Raw genomic sequence first — 24,255 nt, 5'->3', positions numbered from 1 at the left:
GCCTCCTGTATATTGGGATTAAGTGCATGCACCACCCTGCCCAGCTAGATAGACACTTTTGCTAGGTATAGAATTCTGATTTTTTTTTTTTTTTTTTTCCTCATCACTAGTTGAAAGATTCTCTTCTGTACTTTCTTTTCTGGCATCTTCTCCCTGTTTCCAGCATTGGGAATTCAGAGTACAGTGGTATTGCTTTGTCTTTGTCTAGATCTGCTGAACTTCTTGGAATTGAGAATTTATAGTTTCATTGAGTTTGGAGAATGTTGTGCCACCAGAAGTACAAGTTCCTAGGTTTCTCTTCTGTAGTGTGAAATCTATTGTTAATTCCATATTGTGCATTTTTCATTATATAGTGTATTTTTCACTCATAGATGTTATTTGGCTCATTTTAAAAAATGATTTCTATTTCTTTTCTTATTCAGGTCCGTTTTTGTCTGTCCTGTAGAGCTGATGTCAAACCCAGGCTTTCACACATGCTCACACACTGGTTTTGGTCTTCTTAGTCTGCTGCTTTGGGTAACTGACAATTAAAAAAATATATATTTTATTTATTTATTTATTGGAGAGAAAGAGAGAAAATGAATAAATGGCTGCACCAGGGCCTCCAGCCACTGCAAACAAACTCCAGACACATGTCCCTCTTGTGCATCCTCGAGAATTGAACCAGGATCCTTTGGCTTTGCAGGCAAATGCCTTAACCACTGAGCCATCTCTCCAGCCCCAGTTGGCAGATTTTAATTATATGTTGGGTGTTATAAATGCTATGATTGTGTGATTTTTATGGATTTGACATGTTTAAAGCTGTGGGATCTTTTAAAACTCTTTGAAATCCTTCCTTTCCTTCTTTCTCTCTCTCCCTCTCTCCCTTACCCAGAGAGAGAGAAATTGGCAGGCCAGGGCCTCAGTCACTGAAATCAAACTCCAGACGCTTGTGCCACTTAGTGAGCCTGTGCAACTTTGTGCTTGCCTCATCTTTGTGTGTCGGGCTTAATGTGGGATCTGGAGAATCAAATTGGGTCATTAGGCTTCACAAGCAAGCACCTTAACCGCTAAGCCATCTCTCCAGCCTGAATTTTTTTTCTTGGAGTGTTATATAGTATGTGCATGTGTGTGTGCCAGTGTGCTAGCATGTATGCAAAGGCCAGAGGAGAATATCAGGTGTCCTTCCTGACTGTTGCTTATCCACATATTTCCTTGAGGTAGTCTCTCTTTCTGAATGCAGAGCTGTGGTTTTCCTGAGCCTCAGCAATTCTCTGCTCCCCTCAGGACTGGGGTTACAGGCATGAAGCTGCTTCTTACTTGTTTGTGGACACAGCATAGCTTTGTCCACTGTGGTCAACTCTGCTTCTGTCTCAGTGCCCAGCATTGTGTACCTTCCCAGTGGACTCCAGTGTCTCAGTAGTGGTGCTGCTTTTGACTTCTGCTGGCTCTGGGTCACTGTTTCCTTGTACTCATAGGAACATCAGAGCCTAACGGAGAAGTTTTGCAAGCTTATCACTCAGCTAGTATTGGTAAGTGGTGTGGTTTGAATATGAAATGCTCCTTGGGCTGGTGTGTTTGAATTCCCGGTTCCCAGCTGATGGCACTGTTTGGGATGGTTGTGAACCCTTTAGGAAGTGTGCAGCCTTGCTGGATGAAGTGGGTCACTGGGACAGGCTTGAGGTTTCTAGCCTGACCCTACATCCTATCCTGTTTCCTGACTGTGGATCCAGTGTGACCAGATGCCTCATGCCCCTGCTGTCATGCCATAATGGACTGTAAGCCAAACCAACCCTTCCTTCCTTAAGCTGCTTCTTGTCAGGTATTTGGCCACAATAACAAGAAAGTAACTAATATAAGTTTTACTTTTTAAAATTATAATTACTAACTCATTGATTGTGCAAATTCATGAACATCACTATCAGTTCCATATTGTGATTTGATTGACTCCACCTTTTCCAATGTCCTTTCTTGCTTTCCCCTCCCCCCTCCCCTGCCCCTTTCTTTCTCTAATTGTCTTTTACTTTTTATGTCTCAATTTTATATATAAGGCATATGATACCTGTTTATCCAACTGTTGCTATTTTTACTTACAGTGTCTTTTAGTTCCATCTATTTTTTAAAAAAATTTATTTGCAAGCAGAGACAAGAGAACATGGGAACATCAGTTATCCAGATACATAGTTACTTCATGCATCTGGTTTTATGTGGGTACTTGGGAATCAAACCTGCATCATTAGGCTTTGGAGGCAAGCACTTTAACCGCAGCACCATCTCTCCAGCCTATCTATTTTCTTGAAAATGACATGCTTGCAGTCTTTAGGCTGAATAATATTTCTTTGTATATATACATATATATATATATATATATATATATATATATATACATATATATACACATATATATGTAATTTCTAGATCTATTTGTTGATAGCATGTAGGGTGATTCCTTTTCTTGATAATTCTAAATATTATTGCAATAAACATGGATGTGCAAGTATTTTTATTTTTGAGAGAGAATGGGCACACCAGGGCCTTCTCAGCCGCTGTGAATGAACTCTAGACACGTGCGCCTCCTTCTGTGCATATGTACCTTGCATGCTTGCGTCACTTTGTATCTGGCTATGTGAGACCTGGAGATTTGAACATGTGTTCTTAGGCTTTGCAGGCAAGTGCCTTAACCACTAAGTTATTTCTCCACCCCTATTTTTTTTTAAATTTTTTTTTTTTTAAATATTTGAGTGAGAGGGAGGGAGAAGAGGTATGTGTCAGGGCCTTATGCCACTGCAGACAAACTCCAGACACCTGTGCCACTTTGTACATCTAGCCTTACATGGGTACTAGGGCATTGAACCTGGGCCGTCAGGCTTTGCAAACAAGGGCTTTTAACTGCTGAGCCATCTCTCTAGCCCACAATTATCTTATATTCTGACTTTATTTCTTTTCAGTAAATCCCCAGGAGTGACATAGCTGTATCATGTGGTAGTTCATTGTTTAGTTTTTGAGGAATTTCCATGATTGTTTTCCATAATGGCTGAGTGAATTTACATTTCTGCTGCCACCCATATTGGCATTTATTGGTTTTTGTTTAGGAGTCCCTTTTTTAAAAAAAAATTTTTCCAAATCAACTCCAGATGTATGTGTCACTTTGTGCATCCAACTTTATGTGGGTACTGGGGAATTGATCCTTGGTTGTCAGGCTTTGCAGACATGTGCTTAACCACTGAGCAATCTCCAGCCCTGAAAGGGTGGTTCTTTGTTTGTTTGTTTTGAGGTAGGCTTTCACAGTAGCCTAGGCTGACCTGCAATTCATCTAGTCTCAAGGTGGCCTTGAACTCACAGCAGTCTTCCTACCTGTGTCCTGAGTGCTGGGATTAAAGGTGTGTGCCACCATGCCTGGCCTTTTTTTTTTTAATTGTAGTTTTTAACTTGGATCATTTAGGTCTTTTCCTTGACTCTTATACTTTAGTGAGTACTGTGTCAATTTTTTTTTTTGTTTTGTTTTAATTTACAAGCAGAGAGAGGGAGACCATTTCTCTTTGCTCATGTAGGTTTCTTAGTTACCAAGTTAGCTCATCATGTTTTACTAATTTTTACCTTATTTTATTTTACCTTTATTTTACTTTACTATTTTATTTTAATAGGAAGGGATTCAACACAAGACCTTACACATACTAGGCAAGCATTGTAGCACTGATACATATATTTGAACCTTTGAAAATATTTTATTTGCAAACACACACAGTGAGAGAGAGAGAGAGAGAGAATATGAGAATGGGCATGCCAAGCCTTCCAGCCACTGTAAACCAACTGCAGATACATGGGCCACTTTGTGTATCTGACTTTATGTAGGTACTGGGGGATCAAATCTGGGTCAACAGGCTTTGCAGGTGTGCACCTTAACTGCTGAGCCATCTTCCCAGCCCATGACCCTTTTTAATTCTGAAATGTTTTGCTGAGTTGCCCAAACTGACTTCAGATTTTAGGATCCTCCTGTTTTAGTCTCCTAGGTAGTTGAGAGTTCAGGCATTTAGCATCACACTCAGGTATAAATATTTCTGTTAATCTTTGAATTTACATAATGGTCTTTTTTTCTTCATTTTTTTTTAAAGGACCTTAAAGGCTTTGATCCAGGAGAGAAGTATTTTTGTAACACATCATGGGGAGATGTTTCTCCTTGGGAACCTTCTGGAAAGAAAGTGGTATGTATTTTTATATTTGGTTTTCATTAGAAGCAAGTGAACTAAGTCTCAGGAACATCATGGTTTTGTGGCTCCTGGAAAGAGCCACTCAGGGAGGTAGGAAGAAAGCAGAGCCCAGAGTTAGTTATTATAGGACTGTTGGTGTTCACAGAGCTTTCTGCATGTTGATGCAGTGAAGTTTTGTCCTTGATTATAAGAGGTCACTATTTAAAAAAGGACCATTGAAAGCTGGGCGTGGTGGCGCATGCCTTTAATCCCAGCCCTGGGGAGGCAGAGATAGGAGGATCCTTTAGTGTGAAACCCTACCTTGAAGAACAAAAAAAATGGACCATTGATTTAATAATTTTTCAGAATCAAGTGCCATAATATTAAGTGCTTAGTCATGTATTTAAATGATACTTCAGTCAGTAGGAGACCACATGAACATGGGTGATTCTTTGGAGATTATAATGAAACTGTAAATGCCTATTGTCTGATGCTGTAGTCATCAAAAGGCCTTAGGGTGTTGTATTATTCACTTCTTTGTGGTAATGTTGGTATAAACAAATCTGTGCAGCCAGCCATGTAAGTACTACATACAATTATGTATAGTAAACAGCAGTTGATGATAATGACTATTGCTGGTTTATATAGTCCTGCATTATTGAATGATGGGGATGTGTTCTAAGAAATGTGTCCTCAGTTAATTTCACTGCTATGAGAAATTCAGAGGGTATCCAGACCTTCGTGGTACAGCCTACCACACTCAGCAGCAGTAAACATGTAAGCATGCTACTGAGCAATGCTGGCCGCTCTAACACCATGTGGTAAGGTATTGGCATCTGAACATGTCTGTGCTTAGAGAAAATACAAGGAAAATACTGTTTCAAAGACATGAAATGCTAGATTTGTGTAGGACCCTTATCAGGCATGGAACTGGCAGGTCTGGAAGTTTTTGTGGATGAGGTAGTATGGAGGCATAGTACACACTGTGGCCTCTACCAGTTTTATGAGCTTGACACACTTTGGCTACACTGCATTTTTCTTTCCTTAATAGTAAATTACCTTTAGCAATGAGTCCCCTACTCTGTGGCTCCTTTCCCACCCATTTTCATGGGTGCTTTTCTGCATTTAATAAAGTCTGCTATTTCTGATTCCTGTACAGTAAAGCCTGCTACATTCTTCTCTCAAAAAATAAAAATAAGTGCTGGAGAGATGGCTTAGAGGTTAGGTGTTTGCCTGCGAAGCCAAAGGACCTCGGTTCAATTCCCCAGGATCCACAATTGTTTTCTTTTTGACTTTCCAAGTCCCACGTAAGCCAGACACATAGTGATGCAAGTGCATAATGTTTCACATGTGCCCAAGAGGACGCACATGTCTAGAGTTCGATTGCAGTGGCTAGAGGCCCTGGCATAGTAGTTGTGTCTCCCTCCCTGCATCTGGCTTTACTTGGGTACTGGGGAAATCAAACCTGGGTCCTTTGGCTTTGCAGGCAAGCGTCTTAAATAAACACTAAGCCATCTCTCCAGCCCTTGAAGGTTTTTTTTTTTTTTAATTTAAATTTTTAAAAAATAAATGCACTGTTGTAACTTAAGTGTGTCAAGTTCAGAAAGCTGACAGAGCCCACACTATGCCAAGCCTCCACACTGTCTCATCCACAAAACCTTCCAGCTCTGCAAGCTCGATGCCTCACAGATCTAGCCCTTATTATCTTTTATACACTATTTTCATTATACCTTTTTTCCAAGTGAATATGTATTCAGATGCATGTACTTAGGATGGTGTTACAGCTGTTCTGTAGCATACTGTAAATATCTGCAGTTAGGTATGTGGTAGGTTTGGGTAAGTATGCTCTGTGATGGTTGCACTTTCTACTTCATGAAGCTAAAATGAAACTGTAGGCCACTGAATTAAGAGCACTATTTCTAGTAGTTTGAAACCATGTACTTTAAAGTTAAAGCATGTGGGTGCTATTAAATTATTTCTAACCTATTAACTGGAAAATGCCACCAGTCACTGGTACTGTTGTCATGATCAGTTCAGCTGGTCCCAGATTTCACTTGGCTGTCCTTTCCAGAGCTCCAACTTCAAAGTCACATGGATTATGAGAATTTTGGCTTTAAAAAAATATTTGCATGATTATTCATTTCATTGTTGTTTTCTTTCTTCAATCATAAATTATCCTTAGCTTATTCTAATATTTTCACTGTAGTATAGTATTATAAGTTTTCTTCACAAATGTTTCTGTTGCCCATCTATACTAAATTTTACTTTTTAGTCTCTTACCTACCTCTAAGGAATTTCTCTCATTAGTCTTGATCCCTTGAGACCATTGTGATTTAATCATATTGCTTAGCTCAGCTTATAAATTTCTAATATGGCTTGTTTTGAATATCTGGAATTTATGAATTTCAGACTGTAGTTTATTTTTACATCTAAAAATGATCCATAGCCTCATGTATTTGTGATTAAGCCTCATACTTAGTACCCAGAATCTTTGGGAGGTGGAGCCTTGCACGGAGGAGGTATGTCTCTGGAGTGCTAATCCTTTGAAAGAAGGGGGCCTGAAGTAAGAATGTTGAAGGAGTTTTTATTCTTCCTGGATTAGCAGATTGGGGGCAGGTCATCACATGGCACTTATTTTGAATGTATTAAAATGTAAGAAATTGCAGAGCGTGGTGGCGCACGCCTTTAATCCCAGCACTCGGAGGCAGAGGTAGGAGGATCACCATGAGTTCCAGGCACCCTGAGGCTAGATAGTGAATACCAGGTTAGCTTGGGCTAGTAGGAAAGTCTTACCTCAAAAAAAAAAAAAAAAAAAAAAAAAAGAAAGAAAGAAAGAAAGAAAAGAAAAGAAAAGAAATTGAGGGTCTTGATGTACATCTTGCTCTGAGGTTGGCCACTAGACCATGTAAAGCATGGGAGCCATGGTGTCAAGTTATGAAGATGAGCTGTGGGTTTCAGGATGACAGGCCTATGGGATGGCTGCCAAGGAAAGCTGCTGGCTCAGAATAGATTCCGCCCAGGAAGCAAGTAGCATAGGTGAAAGGGCAGAGTTTTCTAAGCATTTTGGAGTCCAGAGGATTTCATCATGAGTTGTAGATGCTGGATTTAATGTTTGCCCTGCTGGGTTCCATTGTCCACTGGTCTAATTTTTCCTTCCTATGCCCCCATTCCTCCTTTTAGGAATGGGAATGTTTACTATATGCCATTATGTGTTAGATGTGTGAAACTGACGTTTTGATTTTTACAGGACTCACAGTTAGTAGACTATATTGAGTCTCAGATGGGACATTGGGCTCTTGAACAGTTTTGAGACTGGTAAAGACTATGGGGACTTTAAAAAATTGGACTAAATGAATTTTGCATTGAGATAGCCATGAGTCTGGGGCTAGGGGTGGAATGTGGTGGTTTGAATGTAAAATGTTTGTGATAAAACCTCAAGGGGTTAGTTCCCAGCTGGTGAAATCTTTGGGAAATGGAATCTTACTGTAAGAGGGAGAAGTATCATGGTGGGCAGGTCTTGAGGGTTTTGTATTCGTTTTTTAATTTTTTTGTTTAATTTTTTTTTGGTTCATTTTTTATTACTTGAGAGTGACAGAGAGAAAAAAAGAGACAGAGAGATTGAGAACGGGCGCACCAGGGCTTCCAGCCTCTGCAGACGAACTCCAGATGCGTGCGCCCCCTTGTGCATCTGGCTAACATGGGTCTTGGGGAACTGAGCCTTGAACTGGGGTCCTTAGGCTTCACAGGCAAGCACCTAACCGCTAAGCTCTCCAGCCCTGTTTTTTAATTTTTTAACAACTTCTATAATTATAGAAATAAACCATGATAATCCCCTCCCCTCTCTTACTTTCCCCTTCACAAATCCACCCTCTATCATATATCCTTCCCTCCCAGTTACTCTCTTTTCTTTTGATGTCATCATGTTTTCTTCCTATTATGAGGGTCTTTGGTAGGTGTACCAGGCACTGAGGTCATGAATATCCAGGCCATTTTGGTTCTGGAAGAGTGTGTTGTGATATCAGTACTGAACTTCTCTGTCACTTCTTAGCACTATGGAGCTAATTTTTTTCTTTCTTTTTTTTGTTTTTATTTTTCAAGGTAAAGTTTTACTATAGCCTAGGCTGACCTGGCATTCACCATGTAGTCTCAGAATGGCCTTAAACTCATGGCAGTCCTCTTGCCTCTACCTCCCAAGTGCTGGGATTAAAAGTGTATACCACTATGCATGGCTTCTGTGGTGCCTTTTGAGTCTTCCCAGTAGTCACCATCATCTGAAAAGAGAAACTTCCCTAACCAAAAGTGAGAGTAGCATTAATATATATGGGAATGAACATAAGAAAAGTGCTTATAGGGTGGTTTGGTATGCATAACATATGCATGTAGCCAGACAACAGCAGGCATTGTGTTATTTATTTGCAAGCAGAGAGAATAGGAAGACGAGATGGAGTGAATAGACATGCTAGGGCCTCTAGCCACTGCAAATTAACTCCAGATGCATGTGCCACTTTGTGCATCTGGCTTACATGAGTCCTGGGGAATTGAACCTGGGTCTTTTGACTTTGCAAGCAAGTGCCTTAACTGCTAAGCTGTCTTTCCAGCCCATCTAATCCAATTTTTAAAATATTTTGTGTGTGTGTGTGTGTGTGTGTTTACGCCATAGTCTATTGCTGTTACAAATGAACACTAGATGCTTATGCCACTTTCTGTGTCTGCCTTGGGATTGAACCCAGGCCACCAGGCTTGGTAGGTAAGGACCTTTAACTGCTGAGCTGTCTCCAAGCTTGAGGCCCCACTGGGTGTTCAGGAGCTCATTTTCTTTCCTCTCTGCTGTTATATGATGATGTAAGCCAGCTAGCTGTCTGCTTTTGTGTGCTTTCTCAGCCCTGATGAAACTTCCCCTTAAAAGTGAAAGCCAGGGGCTGGAGAGATGGCTTAGCGGTTAAGCGCTTGCCTGTGAAGCCTAAGGACCGCAGTTCAAGGCTTGATTCTCCAGGACCCCCGTTAGCCAGATGCACAAGGGGGCGCACACATTTGGAGTTCGTTTGCAGTGGCTGGAAACCCTGGCGTGCCCATTCTCTCTCTGTCTCTCTATCTGCCCCCCCCCCCCCCGTCGTTCTCAAATAAGTAAATAAAGATGAACCAAAAAAAATTTTTTTTAAAAAAAAGTGAAAGCCAGGCCAGGTGTGGTGACACGCCTTTAATCCCAGCATTTGGGAGACAGAGATAAAAGGATCTCTGTATGTTTTGAGGCCAGCCTGGAACTACAGAGTGAGTTCCAGGTCATCCTGAGCTAGAATGAGACCCTACCTCCCTCGACTAGCAAATAAAAGGGAAACATGAAACTGTAAGTCAAAATAAACCCTTTTTTTCCATAAGCCACTTCTGGTCATCTGTCTTGTTGACCATTTTTATTTTATATTTATTTATTTGAGAGAGAGACCTATAGGAAGAGGAAGAGGCTGTGGGGATAGTGTCCTGCTGGGTGGTTTTGGGGGAGGGAGCTACACTTAAGGGGCCTTGAGGCTCGCGTGAATTCAGTGTGGAGAAGGTGCCAGCTTGCAGCTTTTCTGGCAATTGTGACTCCGCTGTGGCCAGGTTGATGAATTCTCTGTTCTGATGTCTCACGTTGGCTTCTTGCCCACTGTCTGGTCTGTCACATGTAGGATTTATGGACATAGGCATTAATTTCCCTTAGGTGGGTGCCTTGGCCTAGATTGCTAGGCTATGTAGCAAGTCCCCATTCCCCTGTCCAGCCTTGTGCAGGATGTTTTCCACAGTGGCCATCCATTGTGATCATGATACCATGACTTCAGAGAGGACTGGTATTAGCCCTGGGTTGCTAACTGCCACAGCCTACATTAGCCTCTTGGAAATCATCCAGGTTCTTTTGTGGAACAAGGGACAGTGTTGTGGTTTACATGCCCTGGATCGTCATGAGACTGAGACTCTCATGTGCTTTCCAGTCATCCTGAACCGCATGCAAGTCTCAGTGCAGTAAGGGTTATGAATGTTCTTGGGCCCTCACAGAGGGCCGTGCACATGCTAGGCAAATGCCCCACAACTTAGCTGCAGTTCTACCTTCAGAGGAGTTTTACTCAGTTGCCCAGGCTGGCCTTGAGCTTTCGATCCTCCTGCCTCACTCCTTTTAGCATCTGGGATTTATATACTTGCCTCTTAATGTATTTTATGTAGACTTCCATATAGTCAGTGCTGTGTTGTGGATCTGAACCTTGCCGTAAGCACAAGTTAAAGCAGCATTGCCCTCAGAGTTCACTGGGTCTCTGTGCTGAGCACAATCTGTTTATCTTTAGGAATGGGGAAATAAAAAGACAGGAAAATGAGGTTTACAAATTTAAAGCCAGGGAAGTTGTAAGTGAATTTCAATAGTTTGAGAATTTGTACTGCAAATAACATGAACTTGCTGAGTGAGAACGTAAGGGAAAGAAAATAACTTTCTTGCAGAAATAAGAGCATATTTCCACTGATGCAGTTAATTCAAAGTATAGTACAGTATGCAATTCTAAGATTTGTTGTTTTAGGGTTTAGCTTAGGGGCCCATAAGCCATGAATTTAGGGACAAATCCATTTTTTTGCATAGTGCAGAAGCTAAGATTAGTTGTTAGATTTTCCTCTCCCCCCCTTTTTTTTTCTTCCTTGAGATAGGGTTTTGCTCTAGCCCAGGCTGACCTGGAATTTACAATATAATCTCAGAGTGGCCTCAAACTCATGGCGATCCTTCTGCCTCCCAAGTGCTGGGGTTAAAGGCATGTGCCTCCACGCCTAGCCCTAGATTTTCAAATGTTAAGGAAAAAGGAACCAAAGGAATACTGTTTTGAGACTTGTGGCTATTACATGAAATTGTAGTAAGTACCAAACAGTTTTGTTGGGTTATAGCTGTGCCTAGGCACTTCTTGTTACTCCTGGGGTCTTGTTCACCCATCAATGGTTCTCCCTATTGGGAAATGGCCCCTTTGTGGGCAGTCCCTGAGGGCCAGGTGGTGGTGCTGAGGATAAGCTGTACTCCGTCCAGGGACTGTGCCATTGCCCCATCAGCGTGAAGCATGAGGTTTGCAGAGCGCCTTGCTCCTTGGGGTTGTAGTGTCAGTTCTGTGCACAATGGAGGGAGAGCACAGAAGAGAAGATTCTGGAATACTCTTTGCCTAAAACTTTTTTCTTTTGACAGAGATACCGAACAAAGCCTTACTGTTGTAGCCTCTGCAAGTACTCGACAAAGGTGCTCACTTCACTCAAAAACCATTTGCATCGGAACCATGAAGATGAAGCTGATCAGGAGCTGCTGATATCTTGCCCTAACTGCCCATTTGCCTCACAGCCCAGGGTGGTGGGCAAGCACTTCAGGATGTTCCATGCCCCTTCCCGGAAAGTCCAAAACTACACGGTGAACATTCTGGGTGAGGCCAAGACATCAAGGAGCGACGTAATAAGCTTCACGTGTTTAAAATGTAACTTTTCTAACACTTTGTACTACAGCATGAAGAAGCATGTGCTGGTGGCCCATTTTCATTATTTAATTAACTCCTATTTTGGTCTGCGAACTGAAGAAACGGGGGAGCAACCAAAAGTGGGTGATACTCTATCTATGGATAAGACTGCACCACCTGACAAATACTACTGTAAAAAATGCAGCGCCAGTGCTAGCAGCCAGGATGCTCTGATGTATCACATTTTGACATCGGATGTACACAGGGACTTAGAGAACAAACTGAGGTCTGTGATTTCAGAACACATCAAGAGGGCTGGCCTTCTGAAGCAAATGCATATTGCTCCAAAACCAGCGGCCCGCATGGCCTTACCGCCAACTAGCAGTGCTCCGGGCATTGCAGCGCCGCCACCTTGCTTTCATCTTACCTTGCCGCAGAACAGCCAAAGCCCAGCCATGGGGCAGCCAGTGACTGCGGCCCAAGGTACTTCTGGGAGCCTTACTCATTCTCCACCTACCACAGCCCAGTCTCATGTAACCCTGGTCTCCAGCCCTCTGCCTGTGTGCCAGAGTAACCTCACTCTTCAGCCCTCAGCTCCCCCACCTGTCTTTCTCTCCCACAGTGTTCCGCTTAATCAGACTGTGAATGCTCCTGTACTGCCTCTGACTCAGCCAGTTGGACCTGCCAGTAAGTCTGTTGGAACGAACATCCTTCCCATGAATCAAGCCATCCGCCCCATGAATCAAGCTGTTCGCCCTGGAGTTTTATCCCTCACACGGCCAACAGGGCCCATCAGTAGGCCCGTGGGTCCTGGTGTCCTGCCTGCAGGTCCCTCTGTGAACCCTGGGGTTCTGCAGACTGCCACTCCAGGAGTGATTTCTATGGGTCGGGCAGTCCCATCAGGCGTCCTTCCTGCAGGCCAGGTGACACCTGCTGGGGTGATCCCTGGGCAGACAGCAACGTCTGGGGTCCTGCCCACTGGCCAAGTAGTCCAATCAGCTGTTCTCCCTGTTGGCCAGACAGCCCCTTCACGGGTTCTCCCCCCTGGCCAAACAGTGCCCCTGAGGGTTCTCCCTGCAGGCCAAGTGGTACCGCCTGGACTTCTGTCCCCCAACCAGCCAGTCCCGTCAGGTGTTGTGCCTGTGAACCAGGGTGTGGGTTCTGGTGTTCTTCAGCTCAGTCAGCCTGTCACATCAGGAGTCCTTCCTGTGGGACCACCAGTGAGGCCTGGTATGCTTCAGCTTAGTCAATCTGTTGGCACCAGCATCCTGCCTGTGAACCAGCCGGTGAGACCTGGAACTTCTCAGAACACTACCTTTCTCACTTCAGGCTCTATTCTCAGACAGCTCATCCCCACGGGGAAACAGGTGAACGGAATCCCCACCTACACTCTGGCCCCCGTGTCTGTCACTCTGCCTGTGCCCTCTGCTGGAGGCCTTGCCACTGTTGCGCCACCCCAGGTCCCTGTTCAGTTCTTGCCCTCAGGCTCTAGCACTCAGATGACCAGCTCCCTACCCAGCCTGCCCTCCCCGCAGGTGCTAGTGAGCGCAGCCCCAAGTGTGTTTGTTCAGGCCACCTCTCCCGTGGGAGATGCGAACCAGGCACTCAAGCAGGCCAAGCAGTGGAAAACCTGTCGGGTTTGCAATGAGCTGTTCCCTTCCAACGTCTACCAGGTCCACATGGAAGTAGCTCACAAGCAGAGTGAGTCTCAGCTCTGCCGAGTTTGCAATGAGCTGTTCCCTGCCAACGTCTACCAGGTCCACATGGAAGTAGCTCACAAGCAGAGTGAATCCAAGCCTAGTGAGAAACTTGAGCCTGAAAAGTTGGCAGCATGTGCCCCGTTTCTGAAGTGGATGAGGGAGAAGACAGTGCGCTGCCTGTCCTGCAAGTGCCTGGTCTCCCAGGAGGAGCTGATGCACCACTTGCTCATGCATGGCTTGGGGTGCCTGTTTTGTCCATGCACTTTCCACGATGTCCGGGGCCTCGTGGAGCACAGCAGGACTAAGCACCTGGGCAAGAAGAGGCTGTCTATGGATTATAGTAACAGAGGTTTCCAGCTGGACCTGGATGCTAACGGCAACCTACTCTTTCCCCATCTTGATTTCATCACCATACTGCCACGGGAGAAGCTTGGGGAGCGAGAGGTCTACCTGGCCATCCTTGCTGGAATACACTCCAAGTCACTGGTGCCAGTGTATGTGAAGGTGAGGCCCCAGCCTGAGGTTGTGCCCAAGATGCCCAGCAAACAGAAGCTGACCTGCCCTTTTTGTTTCTTCACATTCATGATGGCTGATGCTTATGAGCTGCATCTGAAGGAGAGGCACCATGTCATGCCTACTGTCCACACGATGCTTAGGTCTCCGGCCTTCAAGTGCATCCACTGCTGTGGGGTCTACACTGGAAATATGACCCTGGCAGCCATTGCTGTTCATCTGCTGCGGTGTAGAAGTGCTCCCAAGGACAGCAGTTCAGACCTACAAGTCCAGCCAGGTTTTATTGAAAGCAGTGAATTGCTATTGGTCAATGGGGAGGTGATGCCTGAGTCTGCCTTTGCTGTAAAGAGAAAGCTGCCAGATGGTCATTTGGGGCCAGGAGAGCAGAAGGACGGGGAAGAGCCTTCACTTGCCCTAAATGCTGATGCAGCACCGGGTCCAGATAAAGGGTCTAGTGCTGTGCCTTTGAAGAGACAGAGGAATGAAGGCAGGACAGAGGGACCAGGGGCCAGTGATGACACTCTCCAGGTGTTAGCATTAGATCCCAGTAAGTATGAAGGCCGTTCGTATGAAGAAAAAAAGCAGTTTCTTAGGGATTATTTCCATAAGAGACCATACCCTAGTAGAAAAGAAATGGAACTGTTGTCTTCACTGTTATGGGTATGGAAAATTGATGTGGCTTCATTTTTTGGAAAAAGAAGGTATATTTGCATGAAAGCAATAAAAACCCACAAGCCCTCTGTGCTTCTAGGCTTTGATATGTCTGAACTTAAAAATGTTAAACACAGACTGAATTTTGAGTATGAGTCGCAAAGCCTGTGAAAAAGTTAAACTAGGCAGTGGTTTCCAGCTGACTGACTTTGGGTGCCCTCGTCACTTTGTCCTCAGTCTCTGAGGCCCTTCAGGGTGATCCAGGTGCTCAGAAAGACTCCTGTTAAGGAGACAGATAATTCCTCAGATGTACTGTTTCTTGCAGTTTGATTTGTAATGGTTACTGTCAGCTTTTTTTTTCCTGTCATGTAAATTAGATATTTTGGTATTCTGTGCACGCCTTGTTTTCCTAGGAGTGTCAGTATCAAATGATAAGAAACTGAAATCTTCAAATACTTATGTATTTTTTTAAAGGAAAATTTGCTTGTTTGAGAATACTTGATTATTAAACATTTAAAGCATTGCTTATCCCCATCTTTGCAGACAGCAGCTAAAGGACGTTACATGTTTAGAGCAGTGAGTACTGTGATACATATATGGCTCCCCGAGAACACACTTTTTAAGCATTAACTTCTGCTGAATCTATGAACGCTGTTTGCTTATGAGATTATAATTTTGATTTACATTTTTTCAGGTTTCTCCTGGCACTGTTTTTTTAAAAATATAATTCATAGAAAACCAGATGTTTTTCATTTATTAAAAATACTTTTAGCCTGAGGTCTGGTGTGCCACTGATAATCAAATGTTGCTCTCTAAATAAAGTCTCCAGGAGTGGAAGTGCTTTCCAGTGCAGACTTTCTTCTGATGTGGTGACAGCTCATTTTTCCATTCAAAGGTTCTTTAGTGCCTTTAGGATAAACTGAAAACATCAAGAACTCTTCCTTGCCCTTGCTGAAGCTGCTCACAAGCCAGCAGGAGGGAAGGACAGGACGCACAGGGAGCCCCTGCTGCTCCTGCATTTGAGCTCTGAATGAGGTGGAGAGCAGGTTTCAGGCACAAGGTGAAGGGCAGACCAGGAGCTCCGCTGGTTGGAATAGCTCAGGATATGTGTGTTAGAGTTGGAGATGTGGGTTCTCCTCTAGCCCAGGTATCCAGATCAACAGGATGAATCTCTACTGTCCTCTGGATGCCAAACCTTGTTTTTGTTTTTGTTTTTGTTTTTCTATCAATATAACTAACTTAAAGCGCCAAAGCTGGCAACAAGGACCAGCTGATATCCAAGGCATCCCTCCGTTAGTGGTTAGTGCACAGCAGAGAGCCTGCCCACCTTTGGGTAGAGGATCTGGAGGTGTGATGGCCTCTGGGAAATCTGGCAGTGTTGCTACATGGGTTTTTTAACTATAACACTTGCATGTAATTACTGTAATGTGCACTTCAAGGCAGTTGTGAAACTGGTCTGTGACTATTGGTGTACTCTTGTAAATTCAGAGCTTGTTGGACTTTATTTTTTTTTATTGTTTTCAGAGTGTCTATTTTGAATTAAAATTTGTTACACCACTGCAAGTGGAACTGTTTAATTCTTGCAACAGAAAACATTGCTATGAGGCATGTAGTGGATGCCTGTTACACCAAACTGCCCTGAAGTTGAGGCAGGGGAGTATTTGCTTGAGGCCAAAAGTTCAAGGCCAACCTGAGTAACATAAAACATGTTTAAAAAAAAAAAAAAAGCTGCAGGGCATTCAGAATGTAGTTCAACAGGGAGAGTACTTTCCTAGCATGCTTGAAGCCCTAGGTTTGATTCCTGGCACCACATAAACTCAAGAGCACTCAGTAGTTGGAAGCAGGAAGATCAGAAGTTCAAGGCCATCCTTGGAAACAGCAAATTTGAGGCCAGCCTGGATACATGGGACCTTGTCATGAGAATCTAAACATAGATGTAGATGTTTTGTTTAATTCCTAAGGACCATTTACTTGTTACTGAGTGAAGATAAAGCATAACCAAAAGGCTAATCACCAATCAGAAGAGAGCAGGGATTTGTGTTAGTTGATTTCTGTTGTGTTGTGTTATCATAACAAAACAGTTGAAAAGGAAGAGTTATTTTGATTCATGGTTCTGGAGATCCAAGGGGCCTGCTGGATGACACTTTCTTGCTGGCAGTGTCCTGAGGCAGTTCGGGCCATTACATGACATGGAACAGGTGTGTCTTTGGATGTCTTTTGCAAAGCCGCTGGTTTGTCAGTTCCACCCTATGACCTTACCTAACTTCAAGTCACCTCCCAAAAACCTTGTCTTTAAACACCGTAGTCAGGTGCACTTTGTACCCTTGTGAAGCCTCACAGGGGTTGAAGTTTCAATAAGGCGCCTTTGGGGGACAGATCATGTAGAGACCGCTGTTTCTGTAACTAGCTAGAAAAGAAGTGTCAGTGTATATAATTAAATGCCCTTGTCATAAGGTTTGCATTGCTATGGCCATTCTGTTAGTGCTGATGTGGCAGAGGCCATGTTTGTGGATGTTGGTAAAGACAGTCTGCTGTCTGGCGTGGCTTAATCCTTGCCTGTCTGCTGTCGGGCATGCCAGGGCATCTCAGTCACTGCATCTAAGGCCCTTGGCCAGGTGGTTCTTTGCCGTGTGTGGGGGGTGGCACAACAGTCCTGTGCACCCACAAGATGACCCCAAAAATGTCACTGCCAAGTGGCCCCAAGTAGGCCAGAAAGCCTGAAGAACCATTTTGATGGAGGCATTCTGATTCTGGTTTCTGTATTTTAATTATGGCATAACTTTGACGCCAGATCTTTGCTATGGTTGCTGGTTACGAAATAGTTTTTAGGTGTTTGGATCGAAATTTGACAAATGCTGAGCTTTAGAAGGCACTTGTGTGCAGCAATCTTGCCAACTTAAGCAAATTGTTGAAAAATAAATGGACGATTTTGAGGTCTTACTGGTTAAATATTATCTATGGCTTAGTATTTGCTAGCTAGGACCTGAGCTGAGCACTAAGTTGTTCTTGGGACTTAACACTGCATGTGTGGTGGGGAAGCTCAAGGTCAGCTGCTGATGTCCCTACTCCAACATAAAACTCTGGTTTCTTTAAATTTTTTATTTGAGAGAGGGAAAGAAGGAGAGAGAGAGAGAATGGGCGCGCCAGGGCCTCCAGCCACTGCAAAGGAACTCCAGACACATGTGCCACCTTGTGCATGGTTTACTTGGGTCTTGGGAACCGAGGTCCTTTAGCTTTGCAGTCAAGTGCCTTAACCACCAAGGCATCTATTTAGCCCAAACTCTGGTTTCTTAATGAAGGCCTGGTAGGCAGGTGGGTGAAAAGGCAGCTGAGGATTTTCATTATGTTAGTTCTAAGGCCAGCCCTCTGGCTAAGTCCGTTTTGTCTGTTAGAAAATAGCCTAGCCGGGCGTGGTGGTGCACGCCTTTAATCCCAGCACTTGGGAGGCAGAGGTAGGAGGATTGCCATGAGTTTGAGGCCACCCTGAGACTCCATAGTGAATTCCAGGTCAGCCTGGGCTAGAGTGAGACCCTACCTTGAAGAACCAAAAAAAAAAAAAAAGAAAGAAAGAAAGAAAGAAGAAAATAGCCTCGTCTGAATTCTGTGCTGCAGGTACAGTTGGCACAGCCCACCTGAACTGCTGATGCACTGGTTTGGTCGTAGTCATGGAGACCAGCTTTGTCTAATAGGCTGCACATTTATGTGTCTTTGGTTTTTCAAGGTAGAATCTCATTCTCACCCATACTAACCTGGAACTCACTATGTAATCCCAGGCTGGACTCGAACTCACCGATCCTCCTACCTTGACCTCCTGAGTGCTAGGATTAAAGGTATTTGCCACCACGCCCGGTTTATGTGTTTGTTTGTTTGTTTATTTATTTATTTATTTATTTATTTCAGGTAGGGTCTTGCTCTAGCCCAGGCTGACCTGGAATTTACTATGTCGTCACAGGGTGCTCTCAAACTCATGGTGATGCTCCTACCTCTGCCTCCCAAGTACTGTGATTAAAGGTGTGCACCATCATACCTGGCTCTAAGTTGTTTATTTTTTTAAGTGAAGAAAAAAATAAAAGACCAACTTGAGGTCCAATGAAGCAAGAATTACTTCAACTGTTGGCTATAGTGAAGAAAAAGTAAGGAGTGTACCTCCTTGTGCATTTATCCTATTAACCTGAGTATTTGCTCATGACACAAACCTTTCTATACATTGCCTCATTTCAGTGGTTTTAGCTGGTTTACAAAGTACGAGTGATTGCAAACTGAAGCCTGCAGAAGGGTACGGTTATAACAAGTTATGTTATGCGCTACATTGTGCATCTGGCTTTATGTGGGTACTGGGGGTTCAAACCTGGGTTGTTAGGCTTTACAGGCAAGTGCTTTAACCGCTGAACCATTTCTCCAGCGCAAGAATTTTTTTTCTTTTTGAGGTAGTCGAACTGTTGCCCAGGCTGACTTGGAAATAAGTATGTATTCTTAGGGCAGCCTTGAACTCACAACAGTTTACTTACCTCTGCTTCCCAAGTGCTCAGATTAAAGGCGCAGGTGTGCACCTCCATGCCCTGATAATTTTTATTTTTAATTTCTTTTTTTGTTTTTTTGAGGTAGGGTCTCACACTAGCCAAGATTGACCTGAAATTCACTTTGTATTCTCAGGCAGCCTTGAACTCATGGTGTTCTCTCTCTGCCTCCCGAGTGCTGGGATTAAAAGCATGTGCCACCACACCCGATTTTTTTTTTTCCAGTTTTTTTAAAAAGTATTAGCCAGTCGTGGTGGTGCATGCCTTTAATCCTAGCAGTTGGGAGGCAGAGGTAGGAGAACCACCTTGAGTTTGAGGCCATCCTGAGACTACAGAGTGAATTTCAAGTCAGCCTGGACTACAGTGAAACCCTACCTCGGGGGAAAAATTTATTTATTTATTTATTTATTTATTTATTTATTTATTTATTTATTTATTTATTGGAGAAAGAATGGGCACACCAGGGCCTCCTGCCATTACGAATGAACTCCAGACACATGGGCCACCTTGTGTGTCTGGTTTAAGTGAGTACTGGGGAATTAGACCTGGATCCTTAAGCTTTATAGGCAAGTGACCTGCTATGCCATCTCTCCAGCCTTGTTTTTTTTTCTTTTAACTATTTTTTTTTAATTTGGAAGGAGAATTAGAATATATCTACCAAGGTCTCCTACCACTGCAAACAAACTCCAGACACGTGCCAGTTTGGGTGTCTGGCTTTAGGTGGGTTCTGGGGAATCAAACCTGAGCTGACAGGCTTTGCAAACAAGTACCTTTAACCATTGAGCTATTTCTTCAGCCCAGGAATAATGTTTTTAACTTGATAATTTGAAAAACCCAAACTAAACAGGTCTATGTAGTTAGTCTAATGTCTTGACATTACATTCAAGTATATGGCCCTGCTCTTTTTTTTTTTTTTTTTTTTGATCAGTTATATTAGCTGATTCTCTTATCCTTGCCCTGCTCAGTGCTTGACTAATTTACATGGGTGCTTGCGGTAGTTTGATTCAGATGTCCCCATAAACTGAATGCTAGGTCCCCAGCTGGGGCAGTTTGGGAAATTGGATTCTCCTGGAGGCGGTGTTAGAGCTAGCTTCCCCTTGCCCAGTGTTTGGCACTATTCTGCTGATGTTGACCAGGAGGCGATGTCCACCCTCTGTTCATGCCACCGTTCTCCCTGCCATCACCGAGCTTCCCCTTGAGTCTATAAGCCAAAGTAAACCCTCCCACAAGCTGCTGCTTTTCAGGTTCTTCGTGCAGCCCGCCGAGCACGAGGGCCATCCCTATGTAGGCTCCCATCATTATGTGTATCCTCCATCCGTGTGTGTAGTAGTCGGGTTTATGTTCGTGACCCTCTCTCATTTTATACTTTATCTTGGTCTGTTTCTCCTTTGACTTTACATGGTGGGTTTCCTGGATATAGCAATACTGGTTGGCAGTTATTTTATTCTGGTCTTGAGATGTCTTTTTAATTCTTTATAGCATTTCATCCACTTCCATATCTTTGTAATCAAGGGCTAAATAAATGTTCCAAAGATCATGTTTTATTTTTTTAAGGATTAATCATATTTTGTAAATATAACATAATTTTTTTTATTTTTATTAACTTCTATGATTATAAACAAGATCCCATGGTAATACCCTCCCTCCCCCCCCCACCTTCCTCTTTGAAACTCCATTCTCCATTATATCCCCTCCCCCTCTCAATCAGTCTCTTATTTTGATGTCATCTTTTCCTCCTCTTACGATGATGTTGTGTAGGTAGTATCAGGTACTGTGAGGTCATGGATATCCAGGCCATTTTGTGTCTGGGGGGAGCACATTATAAGGAGCCCTACCCTTCCTTTGGATCTTACATTCTTTCCACCACCTCTTCCACATTAGACCCTGAGCCTTAGAAGATGTGCTAGAGGTACTGCAGTGCTGAGCACTCCTGTCCCTTCTTTCCAGCACCATGATGCCTTCTGAGACATTCCAAGGTCACTGCCATCTGAAAAGAGAAGATTCCCTACCAAAAGTGAGAGTAGCATTAATATAAGGGTATGAACATTAAGAGAAGTGCTTACTGGGCACGTTGTTAAGCATAGTATATACTTTTAGCCAGACAACAGCAGACATTATACCCCTAGGGATCATGACTACCCCTGTTTTAAGTTTTTAGTATCAGGGATATAGTCCCTCCCGTGGAATGGGCCTCCAGTCCAATTAGAGAGCAGTTGGTTTCCACCATGACAAATGTGCCAGTATTGCACCCGTTGGCTTATTTGCCGGGCTGGCTAAATACAAGGCTTGCAGTGTCCACTGTTGGGTATTGTCATTGGTGATTTCTCTCTCCCCCATTGAACTGCATGCAGAATGGCTTCTTCCAGCTGTCAGCTGGTCTACATGGAGGAGGTTATCAACTCGGTTCCAGCAGGATTTCTAAGTATGTGGAGTCTTCAGCAATAGGGTCTTACTGTCTATTCCTGGTGGGAAACCAAGGGCCTTGGCAATGGCCTATAATGTTTTGGGGACATCAGGGACCTACCTTCCTGGCCAACAACTCATTGGAAGGTATCCCATCTCTGGCACTGAGAATTCTCTAGCAATAATCTATGGCTCCTGAGTGTTCTATTGTCCATAAAAGTAGGTTTCCATATGATTTATTTCTATCCTTTTAGAATTTGATTAGCCCTCCTTCCACCTTTCCTTTACTCAATCTCTTCCCCTGACCTCATTTGGGCCTTTTCACCCCCATTAATCTATTATTCTACTTACATATATACAATACTATTCTATTCAGTACCCCCCCTCCCTTCCTTTTCTTCCCTTTTTCTTTTTCTAGCTTACTGGCCTTTGCTACTGAGTTTTCTTCCTACTCACACAGCTGTCCAATCATCTGTAGCTAGGATCCACATATGAGAGAGAACATGCGATGCTTGGCTTTCTGGGCCTGGGTTACCTCAATTGGTATAATCCTTTCCAGATCCATCCGTTTTCCTGCAAATTTCATAACTTCATTTTTCTTTTTTTTTTCTGTTACTATTATTTTAATTTAAATTTTATTGACATTTTCCATGATTGTAAAAAAAATCCCATGGTAATACCCTCCCCCCTCCCACTTTCCCTGTTGAAATTCCATTCTCCATCATATTACCTCCCCATCTCAATCATTGTACTTACATATATACAATATCAACCTATTAAGTACTCTCCCCCCATCCTTTCTCTTCCCTTTATATCTCCTTTTTAACTTACTGGCCTCTGCTACTAAGTATTTTCCTTCTCATGCAGAAGCCCTATCATCTGTAGCTAGGATCCACATATGAGAGAGAACATGTGGCGCTTGGCTTTCTAGGCCTGGGTTGTTACCTCACTTAGTATAATCCTTTCCACATCCATCCATTTTTCTGCAAATTTCGTAACTTCATTTTTCTTTACCGCAGAGTAGAACTCCACTCATAAGTTGAGGGACATCTAGGCTGGTTCCATTTCCCAGCTATTGTGAATTGAGCGGCAATAAGCGTGATTGAGCAAGTATCTCCAAGGTAATGAGATGAGTCCTTACAATATTTGCCTAGGAGTGCTATAGCTGGGTCATATGGTAGATCTATTTTTAGCTGTCTTAGGAACCTCCACACTGATTTCCACAATGGCTGGGCCAGATTGCATTCCCACCAGCAGTGTCAAAGGGTTCCTCTTTCCACATCCTCACCAGCATTTATGGTCATTTGTTTTCAGATTTTAATCTGATGGGAGTAAGATGAAATCTCAATGTAATTTTAATCTGCATTTCCCTGATGACTAGGGATGTAGAACTTCTTTTTAGATGTTTATATGCCATCTGTATTTCTTCTTTTGAGAACTGTATTTAGTTCTACAGCCCATTGTTTAATTGGCTTGTTTGATTTCTTATTATTTAATTTTTTTTTTAATTTTTATTAACATTTTCCATGATTATAAAATATATCCCATGGTAATTCCCTCCCTCCCCACCCCCACACTTTCCCGTTTGAAATTCCATTCTCAATCATATTACCTCCCCATTACAATCATTGTAATTACATATATACAATATCAACCTATTAAGTATCCTCCTCCCTTCCTTTCTCCACCCTTTATGTCTCCTTTTTAACTTACTGGCCTCTGCTACTAAGTATTTTCACTGTCACACAGAAGCCCAGTCATCTGTAGCTAGGATCCCCATATGAGAGAGAACATGTGGCGCTTGGCTTTCTGGGCCTGGGTTACCTCACTTAGTATAATACTTTCCAGGTCCATCCATTTTTCTGCAAATTTCATAACTTCATTTTTCTTTTCCGCTGAGTAGAACTCCATTGTATAAATGTACCACACCTTCATTATCCACTCATCTGTTGAGGGACATCTAGGCTGGTTCCATTTCCCAGCTATTATAAATTGAGCAGCAATAAACATGGTTGAGCATGTACTTCTAAGGAAATGAGATGAGTCCTTTGGATATATGCCTAGGAGTGCTATAGCTGGGTCATATGGTAGATCAATCTCTAACTGCTTTAGGAACCTCCACACTGTTTTCCACAATGGCTGGACCAGATTGCATTCCCACCAGCAGTGCAGAAGGGTTCCTTTTTTTCCACATCCCCGCCAACATTTATGATCATTTGCTTTCATGATGGTGGCCAATCTGACAGGAGTGAGATGGAATCTCAATGTAGTTTTAATCTGCATTTCCCTGATGACTAGTGACGTAGAACATTTTTTTAGATGCTTATATGCCATTCGTATTTCTTCCTTTGAGAACTCTCTATTTAGCTCCTTAGCCCATTTTTTGATTGGCTTGTTTGATTCCTTATTGGTTAACTTTTTGAGTTCTTTGTATATCCTAGATATTAATCCTCTATCAGATATATAGCTGGCGAAGGTTTTTTCCCATTCTGTAGGATGCCTCTTTGCTTTTTTCACTGTGTCCTTTGCGGTGCAAAATCTTTGTAATTTCATTAGGTCCCAGTGGTTAATCTGTGGTTTTATTGCCTGAGCAATTGGGGTTGTATTCAGAAAGTCTTTGCCAAGACCAATATGTTGAAGGGTTTCCCCTACTTTTTCCTCTAGCAGTTTCAAAGTTTCCGGTCTGATGTTAAGGTCTTTAATCCATTTGGACTTAATTCTTGTGCATGGCGAGAGAGAAGAATCTATTTTCATCCTTCTGCAGATATTTATCCAGTTTTCAAAACACCATTTGCTGAAGAGGCTGTCTCTTCTCCAATGAGTATTTTTGGCATTTTTATCGAATATCAGGTGGCTATAGCTA

The 24,255-nt window shown here is 43.1% G+C and overlaps 1 protein-coding gene across 7 annotated transcripts in view; it reads left to right on the top strand.

The window, feature by feature from the left end:
* Positions 1–16,035, top strand: part of Adnp2 (ADNP homeobox 2) — a 32,119-nt gene extending 16,084 nt beyond the window's left edge. The window contains exons 1-5 of one of the 7 annotated variants that reach the window (XM_045143358.1): positions 478–516; positions 1,458–1,511; positions 1,614–1,757; positions 4,092–4,181; positions 11,350–16,035. In XM_045143358.1, the coding sequence (XP_044999293.1) occupies positions 11,527–14,643 (3,117 nt within the window). In that variant the 5' untranslated portion in view covers positions 478–516; positions 1,458–1,511; positions 1,614–1,757; positions 4,092–4,181; positions 11,350–11,526 and the 3' untranslated portion in view covers positions 14,644–16,035. Of the gene's footprint in view, positions 1–422; positions 517–1,457; positions 1,512–1,613; positions 1,802–4,091; positions 4,182–11,349 lie in introns of those variants that run through there. The other 6 variants (XM_045143353.1, XM_045143356.1, XM_045143357.1 and 3 more) reach the window with 6 other exon arrangements.
* The last annotated feature ends 8,220 nt before the right edge of the window (positions 16,036–24,255 follow it).

Source organism: Jaculus jaculus, chromosome 2 (genome assembly GCF_020740685.1).
Source record: "Jaculus jaculus isolate mJacJac1 chromosome 2, mJacJac1.mat.Y.cur, whole genome shotgun sequence".
NCBI classification, from domain to species: domain Eukaryota; kingdom Metazoa; phylum Chordata; class Mammalia; order Rodentia; family Dipodidae; genus Jaculus; species Jaculus jaculus.
Note: the sequence above shows the minus strand (reverse complement) of the source record. Positions and strands in the feature narration are given on the sequence as shown.